The sequence below is a fragment of the Tympanuchus pallidicinctus genome, unplaced genomic scaffold (genome assembly GCF_026119805.1).
Source record: "Tympanuchus pallidicinctus isolate F22 unplaced genomic scaffold, pur_lepc_1.0 scaffold3, whole genome shotgun sequence".
In the NCBI taxonomy this organism is placed as follows: domain Eukaryota; kingdom Metazoa; phylum Chordata; class Aves; order Galliformes; family Phasianidae; genus Tympanuchus; species Tympanuchus pallidicinctus.
In genome coordinates, this window is record NW_026294747.1 from 39,011,138 (window position 1) to 39,024,014 (window position 12,877).

The 12,877-nt window shown below is 39.7% G+C and overlaps 1 protein-coding gene across 14 annotated transcripts in view; it reads left to right on the forward strand.

The window, feature by feature from the left end:
• Window positions 1–12,877, forward strand: part of NRXN3 (neurexin 3) — a 943,812-nt gene that overhangs the window by 274,121 nt on the left and 656,814 nt on the right. For all 14 annotated transcript variants that reach the window (XM_052693472.1, XM_052693473.1, XM_052693470.1 and 11 more), the window contains 2 exons: window positions 3,708–4,146; window positions 10,137–10,520. In XM_052693472.1, coding sequence (XP_052549432.1) covers window positions 3,708–4,146; window positions 10,137–10,520 — 823 coding nt within the window. The remainder of the gene's footprint in view (window positions 1–3,707; window positions 4,147–10,136; window positions 10,521–12,877) is intronic.

Sequence of the window (12,877 nt, forward strand, 5' to 3'; positions counted from 1 at the left end):
AAAGGAAGCATAACCTGTGTGTTTGGATGTCACGGGGAAATTACTTACAGAGAGAGTGGTGAGGTGCTGGAACAGGCTGCCCAGAGAGGTAGTGGATGCCCCATCCCTAGAGGTGTTCAAGGCCAGATTGGATGGGGCCCTGGGCAGCCTGGTCTAGCATTAAATGGGGAGGTTGGTGGCCCTGCATGTGGCAGGGGGGTTGGAGATTCATGATCCTTGAGGACCCTTCCAACCCTGGCCGTTCTGTGATTCTGTGTTGCTAAGCTTGGGAGCCGAAAGCTGCTTATTTGTATGTAAGCGTATTCCTTTTACCAACGACCTGCAGAAGTCCCTAAGAACAGATCATTGAGTCATAGCTATGCACAGGACATAGCCCAGCACCATATATCATCTGTAGGCACTGTGCTACTTCTCCTTTCACGTAGAGAAGATTCAAATCCAGGTACTTGTGCTATTTTTTAGTCAAATGTCCAAGTGAAGAACTGTTAACACTGCTCTATGAGAGTAATTATCCTATGATAAAATCATTAAAGTCACTATTCATTCTGGCCTGGCATTCTTTTGCCCCCCTAAGCAGCTCCGTAATGGGTGAAACCTTGAATGCAGCTGCACTGGAGTCACACCAGTCCTGTAAGTGCTGTGAGAAGGACTGTCTCCATTACCAATTATTCACTTTTCCAGACCATCGTTGCAGTGAGGCAAAGGGTAGACTGTACACATTCATTAAGAATACAGGAAAAGCCCTGCTAGAACTGAAGAACCATCAGCCCATTCATTCAGTATTCTGCCTCCAATAGAAGCAGTTGTAAGTGCTACTAAGAGTGAGCACATGGGCTGCCCTGGTTTTATCAGTATTCCATATCATGACATCATGTGGCAGGCTGTTGCATGCTTTTACCATTTGTACTAAACTCATTCTCTCTCCTTATCTTAACTGAGCCATTTTTGTTTTTCTTCTCCCCCTCCCCCTCTGCCACATGTGAAACTGTGACATGAGCATAGTTATCAGCATTACATTTTTCTTACATTCCCACAGCATACAGTCATCTGATGATGAGTAGTTAGAAGGTCTTTCCCTCTCTTTTCCTTTACAACAGTTTGTAAAACTTCCTTCCATGCTTTCTCTTGTTTCTTTTTCTGAATCTGCTGCTGCTCTCTATTTCCATGACTTCTTGTAGTAGTAGCATGTTCCAAAAGTTCTCATTGTAAATAAGTAAAAATCTACTTAAACTTGCATTTCTGAGAATACTTCTAGTTGTGTTATTGCTGTAGAGCTGTTCTATGTTCACTTTCTCCACTGTTTTCTATAAGTTTTGATTACATTCCTTCTCAATCTAAATGGGAGAGCTGTGGCATTTTATTTTTTTTTCTGGCCTGTCCTCATAGACAGCTCTTCAATGCTTTTAATTGCTCCATTCATTTGCCTTTGTACCCTCAATTCCACCATTTCCTTGAGATGCAGAGACCAGCCTGTGTGCACTGCCCTGAGCTAGTGTTTGTGGAAAGCACCAGACGTGGCCCCAACAAAAAGTATGTGCAGAAGCCCTTGCCAGTCCAGGTAGAAACCCAGAGCTACAGGGAGTAGTACACCTAACATGATTCACAAGTCTTTTCTGGATGCTGGTGTAGCTGTTGCTTGTCTCTGCTGTCTGGCTCATGGCACTTGTTTGTCTGCCAGAGGGAGAGAAGTGCTGCAATGCACCTCCCTACTGAGCTGCTGGAAGGAGGTGTGTGGTCTGTCTAGCCAGTGTATTTGACCTGGTTAATCCATGGAATGAAACTACTACAGTTCCACAAATTGAAAATATATTTTATTCGTGTTGTGGATTATAACAGACTTGATGTTTTCAAAGTCTCTGGAAGGGCAGAGTGCTCTCATAGGAAACTAGAGCAAAATAACTACAGCTATTGCAGGTCAATACTGTCCTCTGCTGGGAGGAACTACAATATTGTGACATGACTCCGCATGGGAACTAACATTTGGATTCTCCTTTCACTCTGATGTAGGACATTTTGCCTTTGGAACAGGGAGAACAGATGCTGTGCTGGCTGCACTGGCGAAATTCTCTGTTAGTGCTTAGCAAAATACAGAAGTTCTTCACTTGCTACAACTTTGTTGAATTGCGATTTCATTTCTTTTTTTATCCTAAGGTCATCTTTAGAATCTTGTTCCCCATCTCTCTATCACATGCCTTTTAATATTTTTTGCTGATTTTTTTTTATCTGCCTTTCCTGTACTGTGATATTCCATAGCTTATTTCTGTTAGTTGCTGGTAGGATTATATATGTCTGTCTGATTCCAGAAATTTTTTTTTCTGATTTACTTATCCTCAATCTACTGCTGGGTTTACAGCCTGGAGTACATCAGTGAAGAATTATCTGTTCGGTCAGAAACTCCCCTTGGGCCTTCAGACTGAGTATTACAGATGCACGTCCAAATGTTACATCTGTATGTTTTTAAGCCTGTCCATACAACACCTCATGATATTTTTAGAATTAAAAATGCACGTCTCTTTTCCCTTCTCTTTTCTTAGTAAATTGCTGACAACTCATTCTGTTAGCATTTTGAAAGCAGAAGAAATCAAATCTGTGTTCATGTGTGTGATGCCGTACATAATAGGTAGAAAGTACTTCATACCTCCTTATAATAGCTCCTTACAAGAAATCAGAGTTTTCAGTAGTGATGCAGAACTGCTATTTGCAGAAATGCTTCTGCTTGCTATATGTGCTCGTCCAGCTTCAGGAAGCATGGAAGGCTGTTGAAAGGAAGATCTATTAATGAATATTATATAGCTCTGTGCCTTCTCCAGTCCCTGACTCTGAGAGGATGGCATGGAGCAGAGGGACGTGCTCTGACACATGTAGTTTAATTCTGTACCTGCGAGAAAGAGAAAGTTGGGACTTTCACCTGAGCTAGGCATGCTCAGTAGTATTTGGCTATTTGGGACTCTCCTCTCACATATTTTCCATTCATGTAGCGCTATGCAGAGTCCAGAGCTCTGGTCATCACCCCAGACTGTGTTTTAGTCCAAGCACTCCGTACATAGAGATTTTTATGTGTTATTCATTTATACCTATTGTAGGTTTGTGCCTGTTGTCTTTTAAGATTTCTTGGTAAGATAAATTTCTCTCTCCCTCTCTCCTTCCTTCTCTCTCTCTCTCTCTCTAGGAACCACAGGACAATCACCAATAGTTCACAGGAACTTGGTTACTTTTTTTTTTACATCTCTCTTCTAATAGTAAAGTAGGTTTATAAGAATAATAAAAAAATGACAGTGGTGGCACAAAGTTCCCTGCTGTGGTTAGCAGAGATGGACATAGAGGTTAAACTTTGATATGTATTTTGTATGGACTTTATGCAAATATAACAGCATGATGTCAGACATACACTGCATTTTATATACAACAGCTTTTACAGCTGAATGAGCTTGTGATTGAGTTAATTGTTCTCTGTGTCCTTCAGCAAGTGTTCTTCTCTTCTGCCAGATTATCTGATCTATAGTCATCACAGAATACCCATTGCTGTCATTCCTGTACACCTTCCTGGTTCTGTTCTCTGCTTCTGTCATCATGTCACATTCTTGCGTGGTCTCCCTTCAGCTCCCCCCTGCCTTTTGGGAGAAGTTTATCTCCCACGGATGAAGGTAATTGGAGTATTTGTACAGTATGCAGGATTGATGTATGATGTTTTTCTTTGTGTCTGGCAGGTTGTTTATAAGAATAATGACATTCGTCTGGAGCTGTCTCGCTTGGCACGGATTGGTGATACTAAGATGAAAATCTATGGAGAAGTGAAATTTGTATGTGAGAATGTGGCCACACTGGACCCCATCAGCTTTGAGACACCTGAGGCATATATTAGTTTGCCCAAATGGAACACCAAAAGGATGGGCTCCATATCATTTGATTTCCGAACCACCGAACCCAATGGGCTAATACTTTTCACCCATGGCAAGCCTCAGGAGAGGAAAGATGCCAGGAGCCAGAAAAACACAAAAGTAGACTTCTTTGCCGTTGAACTTCTAGATGGGAACCTCTACTTGTTGCTGGACATGGGATCTGGGACCATTAAAGTCAAAGCCACACAGAAGAAAGCCAATGATGGAGAATGGTATCATGTGGATATTCAGCGAGATGGAAGATCAGGTAAAGTGGTACTTTTTCTATAGTAGATTCATCTTTCAGTTCTAGACCTACTAGTTATTAATCACCTTCTTATAAAAACCTAGTCTTACTCTGATGACATTTGTCCAGCAAAACAAAGATGAGAATGGACAGATTTTCGTTAGATGTCTAATGTGAACTTCAGATAGAGCGTCACAGAGGGAGGCTATTAACCTTTATTCTAAATCTTCTGATACTCTGGACCTATCTTTACAATTTTGTATGTAATTGTAATGGTGACTTCTTTGTAGGCCATGGTAAGGTTTAAGAACCTCCTGAATTGTTATTATTTCATCCTTGTTTTGAGAAATTCTCAGTGATTTACTTTGGCTTTCTTTTAAAAAGCAACTGAAACCAAATGAGAACTTCCTGTTGTGATCTGTGTCTTTCACTGAATCTTGTGTCCTTAAAAAACAGAGGGTTTAGATTTTGTCACAAGGAAAATAGAATTAATGTGCACAATCATTGAAAAAATCATGATGACAAATTAACATTTTCATACTGTTCTGTTTCACTTAGCATCTTGGAGTTTTCAGTTAGGTTTCTTTTTCGCTTGCAGCCTGTATGCCAAGTCTGTAGAAATCCTAGTCTAAATATCTAGATCAGCATTCAGTGGATTTTTTTTTTTTAATTTTTTCCCTCATAGCTTCTTATTTTCAAAAATATCTTTTAGTTTATTTTAATTAATATATTTACCATGCAGTTACAAAGAGGAATTCTGTTTGTTTCTAATGCTGTGTAAATGTTAGCATGCTAATGGTGATTGTGTAAGAAAACAAATAATGTAACTTCATCTTAAGAATATGTGAACAATTGTGTAAGAATTCCTTCTGGGCTGGTGAGATTTTTCAAAAGAATTTTCAAAAGAGCTGAATTTCAGCCACTTCATAGCCTAGCTGTTTGAACAGGTTTTTGCCTGAAGCCACTTTTTTCCTTTGATGATGTAAGGAGTTTTCCTGTATTTCACATCATCAGACTGTACTGGGACTTAATATATGTGATTATATATTGCTATCTCCTAAAGACATCGATAGGAACATTTTATAAAAGAAGCCTTAAATAAATAAAGAAGTTGAGCTTTGATTTCTTTAGAATAGCTAAAATTTAATTAACTTCCAAGAATAAACTCAATTACTAGCGTTCAGTACTGCCTTCAGTTTTCTTTACTTGCTTGGGGACTGTCTGGTCCCTGGAGAGGCAGCTGCAGGAGGAAGAGAAATGACACTAAACTCTCTGCTAAAAAATTTTGTAAAATCCCACAAGAGGGACCCATGTTCATTTGTCTACGAGGCTGTGATAGATGGCATTGCTACTTTGTGGGTGAGATCATGGGACTAGCTTGTTTGTTGTCTGACAGAAAGGTTTGTGATGGCCTGGACACTGATCGGAGATAACGGATTCTGAATTGAAAGCACTTTGCTCACCAAAATGAGCATATTTGCGCATTCTTTCCTCTCTCTCTTTTTTGTTTTTAATTGCTTTTTCTGCTAACAGTTAGTTCTGGGATAATGATCCTTAGTGACTGATTTTGTGTCTTCCAGATATCCAGTATACCGACACTGACTTTTCCATGGCATACCTCTAGGAAGCGTCAACCACGCTTATTTTGTGGTGTTCTGGTAGATGTAAGAAGGGTGTTCATGATCCCTTTTTGTTAGTCCTTGGCGTTTCTCCCTGTGTGCAGAACAGAGAATTGCTACACCTTAGAGATTTTTAATTTTTTTTTATTTTTGAATGCATATATCTATTTTGTAGAAACTGAACTGTAATAATGAACTTAACATTCAACTGAAATAGCTGTTTGGGTTTAATGAACTAGTCCTCTAAATGTTGGGATTCTTATTTCTAAGGCAGCCAGCCCTTTAATATATGTCATCTCCTTTACCTCTTTCCGTTTCAGAAAAGTCCAAAACTTCAGGCTCTGCTGGGCTTAGTAAAATAGCCTAAAATCCAGATATTCACTGCTGAACAGTACTAAAGCAGGAGTGCAAATGCTGGGAAAGCACAGCACTCTTATTCAAATAACCTCTGGCATCTCTGTCCCCTTAGGCTTTGTGTACACTTTAGTCTGTGCTACCTGCCAGAAGAACAAAAGCTGTTTTTCTCTGTACTCTGACAGAAGCTGTCAGCATGGACACAGACGCTGCGCTGTAACCTTTCATTCTCTGGGGAATGCTCCTACAGAGTGTCTACAAAATCTGTCACAGTTTCCAGTAGGGGAACACTGTGCATATTACATGAGACAACATTTTTGGTTGGTCATTGGCTACTTTAAAACAAATGGTATTCCATCCACTAAGACACTAAAAACCTTACTCCAAGCTTCTCTCTACAGTTTCATCAGCACAGTGCTTTACATACCAGCTCAGACCAGTAACTGGGGTGCTAGTTTGTTTGTTCTTTAGCCCTGCATGAAATCTCTAATGGCCTTGAAAGGAGGTACACAGATGCTTTTGATTTCCCAAGTTGGGGTTTTGTCTACTTCAACTCAGTCACAAATGTGGGATTCGAGGGAAGGAAAACAAATGATGTTAGCCTATCTAGCTCCTCTTTCCTAGGACCAATTCAAATTTTTTCCACCTCAGTAGCTTAAACTGAAAAGACCTGTACAGTGGAGCTAGTATCACTTCCTTACAGAAATAGTTGCAAGGTACAAATCACTGGCAGAAAGATTAGGCTGATGCTTAGGTTATTTTCTTTTACAGTCTTGTTCTCTTTCTCCAGGTTTTACAATTCTCCAGTATTCTTCAGTATTTCTTCTCTTTTAGATGGTTTCTTTACCTTTCTGGTTTCTCCAAGTGTTGTTTGCTTTCTCTATAATAGCAGCTGTGTAAAGATCAACTCTCCAGTGTTGTGTTACAATCCTTTGGATAGCATGTGCTCTGTATGCTGCTTTTGAGGACTGGCAGTGGAGACATTGGAAAGGTAGCTGTGATCCTGTGGCTTTGTGACAAACTTCCTTCACAATTATAGGTGTATTGGCACATCTTCTCTTTTCTTACAGTGTAAAAGAGAAAATGTCTGCACTGCTGCAGCTAGCTTTTACAAAATGATTCATCAAATAACTCTGGTTCTCTGTCAGCCTTTAATTTGTAATGCCTCTATTGCTTCTGACACTCTGCTGCCTTTTACATTATTCCTGTTTCACACATATGAAATACCTTGTCTCTTTGTTGTATGTGCTGTTCTCTAAGACAACACCCATTAAATTTAAAAAAAAGAAGCATTAATACATATCTGCACTTTCTCACAGAGACACAAAACTAGAGCTGATCTATTAACTAAACTCTCCCACTTTATTCTAGGTGTGTATGATAAAAATGCAATGATGTAGAATTAATCTTAAAGCCTGGATAGTCCTCTCTGAGGACAGACTGCTTTAATGACAAGGCAATTGAATGTGATGATTTATTGCTAGCATGAGTGAATTGCTAATTTTTTGCTGAGTGTCTGGTGGGTAGATGTCCTTATCACAAAAGCTGCTGAATGCTCTTCATTGAGATGTGAGAAGCCTGTGTTGAGTTTCCTGCTTTTTTTCAGATGTCTGACCTTAAAAAAGTCACTTTGCTTCTCTGCAACTGTTTCAATTGTTCTGATTGCGTTTCTGTATTGTATGTTCTGATTATTTTATGGCCTCAGTCTAGGTATGCCAGCATCTTTGCTTGCAAAATACAGAAGCCATTACAGTTTTAATAGTAAGTGTTCTTCAGAGGCAACTTTATCTTCCTCTACTTCAAATTTCCCATTTGTAAAATTGAAGTTAAAATACTTAACTGTCTTTGTGAAACCATAGAATGATTTACTTTGGAACAAACTTCTGGAGATTTCTAGTCCAAACTGCTGAAATATGTATGTCCTTCAGGGCTATGCCCATTTGTGTTTTGAATGTCTTCATGGCTGATGATTCGAACACCTCTCTGAGGATCCTGTTTCCAGTGTTTGATGACCTTCAAGGTGCAAAATGTTTAATTCCATAGAGTTCGAATTTTGTAGAATCATAGAATCATTTGAGTTTAAAGGGACCTCTAAAGGTCATCTGGTCCACTTCCTCTGTGATGAAAAGGGAGATCTACAGCTAGATCAGAGCCCCATCCAGCCTGACCTTGACAATCTCCAGGGACAGGACATCCACCATACCTCTGGGCAACCTGTACCAGTGCTTCACTACTCTTATCATCAAATCATTCTCCTTATATCTGGCATGAATCTCCCCTCTTTTAGTTTTTAGTTTGAAACCATTCCCCTTGTCCTATCACAGTAAACACTGCTGAAGAGTCTGTCCCCTTCTTTCTCATAGGCTTCTTTTGAGACACTTGACAAACCACTCTCAGGACTTCCCAGAGACATCTCTTTTCCAGGCTGGACAGCCAAAGCTCTTTGAGCTAGTAGGGGAGGCATTCCATCCCTTGAAAAGTTTCTGTTGGTCTTCTCTGGACATGCTCCAACAGATCTGTGTCTCTGCTGTACTGAAGACTCCACATCTAGATACAGTTCTCCAAGGGAAGATCTCACCAAGACACAGTTAGTGAGGCAGGATCACCTCCCTCGAACTGCTGACCACACTCAGTGTAGCTCAGGATGCAGTTGATTTTCTGGGCAGTAAGGGTACTCTTATTCTTGCAAGTTCTATCTAAGTAAAGTAGGATGTGTTGTGTCCAGGAAAAAGGAACTGGATTATAAGGACTCTGGAAAAAAAATGAGGGCCTTTCCTGACTGAATGAGTTTATAAAAAAGTGAATGAAATGTCAGGATATGGAAATGAAAAGCTGAGTGCTTTGGAGATGGACTTCACCATAGTTGTCTTTGGAAAACCTGATTATCAAAAAATACTTGCTTGACTGGAAAGATGCGATGAAAAATGAGAAAACAAGAAATCAACATACTCTTCTTTCAATAAAAAATTGAAATTTTGTAAAATTAAGCTTAAGGACCTTATTTCAAAGTGATTTGAAATAAAAGGTTCAAACTTCAGTTTTCATCAAAGCAAATTACATTGACCTAATGAAGCTGCACCTGTTTTAAGCTGATGGGGGTGATAGCAGAATCACTGCTTCTGTCTTAAACATATTCCACCGGAACTGGGAAGGATGGATAAACAGTATTTGTATTTGGCAATGTACAAGTGAGACTAAGTTCAAGGTTTTATACAAAAATAACAAAAAAAATAAACATTATTTAGTTAATTAAGTATAAAATTTGTTTATGGGCTTTCAAAGTTTGGAGTACAAGCGTGAGGATTGCAACTTGTGATCAGTGTCTCTTGATGTTGCAAGTGTGGCTCAAGTTCAAGTTGTTGTCTGACATATCCTCAGGTTCTTTTTGCTCCTTACTCAGTTGGGCTGTAGCCTGTAATTATGTGTGAAATTATTCTGCTCCAGGTACAAGATTTTCTATTTATTGTTGTACATCAAACATTTCTATCAGTCCTTTTCTCTGGCTTTTAAAGATTTTCTAGCTAGTAGTTCTGTCCTTCCTCCAGTGCATTAGCCATCCTCCTCAATTTGATGTCATCGACTGCCTTGCTAAGAGTCTATTTTGTCCCATCATCCATTTCCAGCTTTGAAGGTACCAGTGAAATGTTTTCTCTAAGAGCTATGTCACGTGAATGAATACTCTTATAATCTTTCTTTTCTGTTTGTGATACCATAAAAATCCTGTATTTCCTCAATAAGTCTCTGCTTTGCTGGATGAATACTATTCAATAATACTCAGTTTTTACCTTACTGTTTAGATTCTGTATTGCTATTCTGGTGACCTTGTATCACAATGTGGCACACACTTATGGAAACTTATGCACTGTGATTCAAGAGAAGAAGCTGTGTGGGAGTCATCATCTCTGTTAGGAGTGTATTCATGTAGGGGAGAATATTTAGTTTTTTGTACTGTGTTACTGCAAGAAATTATCTAGATTGTAAGTGACTGAGGCTATAAGTGAAAACATTGATTGGTGTTTCCTTATCCTCCTCTTTTAGGTACTATATCAGTGAACAGCAGACGCACTCCATTCACCGCTAGTGGAGAGAGTGAGATCCTAGATCTGGAGGGTGACATGTACCTGGGTGGGCTGCCAGAGAACCGGGCAGGACTCATCCTTCCCACTGAGCTCTGGACAGCAATGCTGAATTATGGCTACGTTGGCTGTATCCGAGATTTGTTCATCGACGGGCGAAGCAAGAACATCCGGCAGCTGGCAGAGGCACAGAATGCAGCAGGAGTCAAGTCCTCCTGCTCCCGCCTGAGTACCAAGCAATGTGACAGCTACCCATGTAAGAATAATGCTGTCTGCAAGGATGGCTGGAACCGCTTCATTTGTGACTGCACTGGCACTGGCTATTGGGGAAGAACATGCGAGCGAGGTAAGTTGACCTCAGTTGTGCAGAGTTGAAGGTGTGAAGATGTTTTAGAACAAAATTGAGTATTTGCATGAGACTTTTGCCCATGTTGATCTTTCCAGTGCAGAGTTCCAGTCCCGACACTAGGAAAGCTCTCATCTCTGTTTCCTTCCAGTTTTCTTCTCTTGCATTTCGTGAACTTACCTTCATGTGCTACTTTACTCCCTAAATCTGAAGTCCATTTCTTTGGGCTCTGGGGTCACTTCGAATACAATTTGTCTTCTAAGACAGAAAATGCTGCCATGTGTGAGAAATCTCAGGCAAATTACTGGAAAACATATCAAGTGTAAAGTGAGATCATTATAATTTTTATTGCGTGGCATAGATGACATATCCCAGTTTGTCGTGGTTTTGTGATGTTTTGTTTTTTTTTTTTGGTTGGTATTCCACATCATAACATCATGTAAATCAGTTGGAACTGATGTAAAGAGTCAGTGTTCCAGTTCTGTGGACCACTGTATCTGGGTGCTTTGTTCTCGGATGGGGAGGGGAGAGGCGACATTCCCACAGACACGGATTTAGGAATAACTCCATGACAAAGTTTTATCTAGTCTTCCTCTTTTTTACATGTGGGATTAGGACATATCTAATGAAGGAGTGAGTGGATGAATCTCTGCCCCTTACTGTTACTCTTTGACTAGTGATTGAAAGACTTTGGATTGGAGAAATGAGACAAGTATTGCAGGTACAGGCAGGCTTACTTATATGTTCTAGGCCACATGGAAATGAATTCAGAAATGTAAGATATCTGAGCTATATGTTTCTGAAATAGCAAGCGATTCAATTAATTGCTGCTGTTCTTATTGTGCTGGTGATGCCCTTGAAATGAAGTAACTATGTGGTTTGTTGCCCTAATCAACAATAGCAGTTAATTGCCAGTGGTCCTTAAAACAGTTGAAGCATCAAGATTGCAATCCATGCTGAGGACATAGGTGAAAATGTACTGTCATAAATTTCATGTATGTTGGCTATGCCAATGTCAGCTCAGCAGTACTCTCTTATGGGCTATAGATTAGATGATTCTGGAAAACATCAGAGGTTTTATCAACGGCAGTGTTGTGAGTTGTTTTGGCCAGTTGTTGTGTAACTATGCCCTACAGAGGCATAAAAAGAAGCACTACCATCTACATTATTTCCCCTCAAAACTGTAGTTTTGCTTGCTGTTGGTCTGTACTTGGTATCAGGAGGAACCAGCTCTGTGATTCAGGTCTTTCTGGACTCTGTCTCATGTCCATCTCATAAACTTGGCTATCAGAACAGAATCCAAAGGTAACCAATAACATAAAGAGCAGAATTCATCTTATGTACTTTAAATGTTTGTAGTTTCGCTTTTTGTTCCTTTTGTGATCAGTGAAATCAGGAGGTTAAAAGCATGAAACCATCAAAATCTAGAAGCGAATCTCGAGTCTGGCTTGAGATCTATAACAGCCATGCTCTGGCCAGCATCAGTATGAGTAAGAAAATAAGAAAGATGTGTGTGACTACATAATTACCAATGTAGAATCTTGAGGTCTTAAAAAATATGTGTTAAACATTATTTAAGGTTATAAAAAATAATGATGATACAGTTCAGGACAATCTGTGATGTATGCCAGAAGCCCTAATCTTGAGAAACTAATTTTTATTGTAACTAAAAACCATCTTCATGATTTAGGCCCAATGTCAAGCAAAACATGGTTTTCATATGTGAGGTTCCTTGACAATACAGGAAGCAGCTTGTGAGTATTTGGAGACTGTATACATGAAAAAAGTTCTGCTATTGGAATGTTTTTGATTCTAGAGTGTTTATTGTGGTGTTACATAACAGCTTCATATTGCTGTGATCAAAGTACTTGACATGAGCAAATTGTTTTGGTGCACAGTGATTTTGCCTCTGTGCAAAACAACACAGATGAACAGAAGAATTGCAGGCTAGCAAAGATAATTTTCATTCTCATGGTCTGACACCCAAGGATTACTGCAAGTCACAATTTCAGCTGGCCTGTGACATAAATACTGCTGGAATGTGAAAAGTTAATGTGAAGACTGGGAAGGGAATCACAGTGGGAAATGCTGCTGTGCCAAAATGGCACTTTGCACTGTGAGTAGAGAGCTGACATAATACTACAGGAGCAAGGCTGGTGTGTAAGGGTAGGAGTGAAGGAGCACATTAGCTTCTTTAATAAAGCAAACTTACTGACATACTTTTCTAGTCTCTGCTGGTGTCTGGGAAGTGCTACAGTCCTTTGATTCCCCCAGACCGAAGAAAGGAAAGCCCAAGATTTAGGTTAAGGTTAAGGGGCAGGGAATCCTAGAATAAAGGATCTCATGTGTCTGTTATT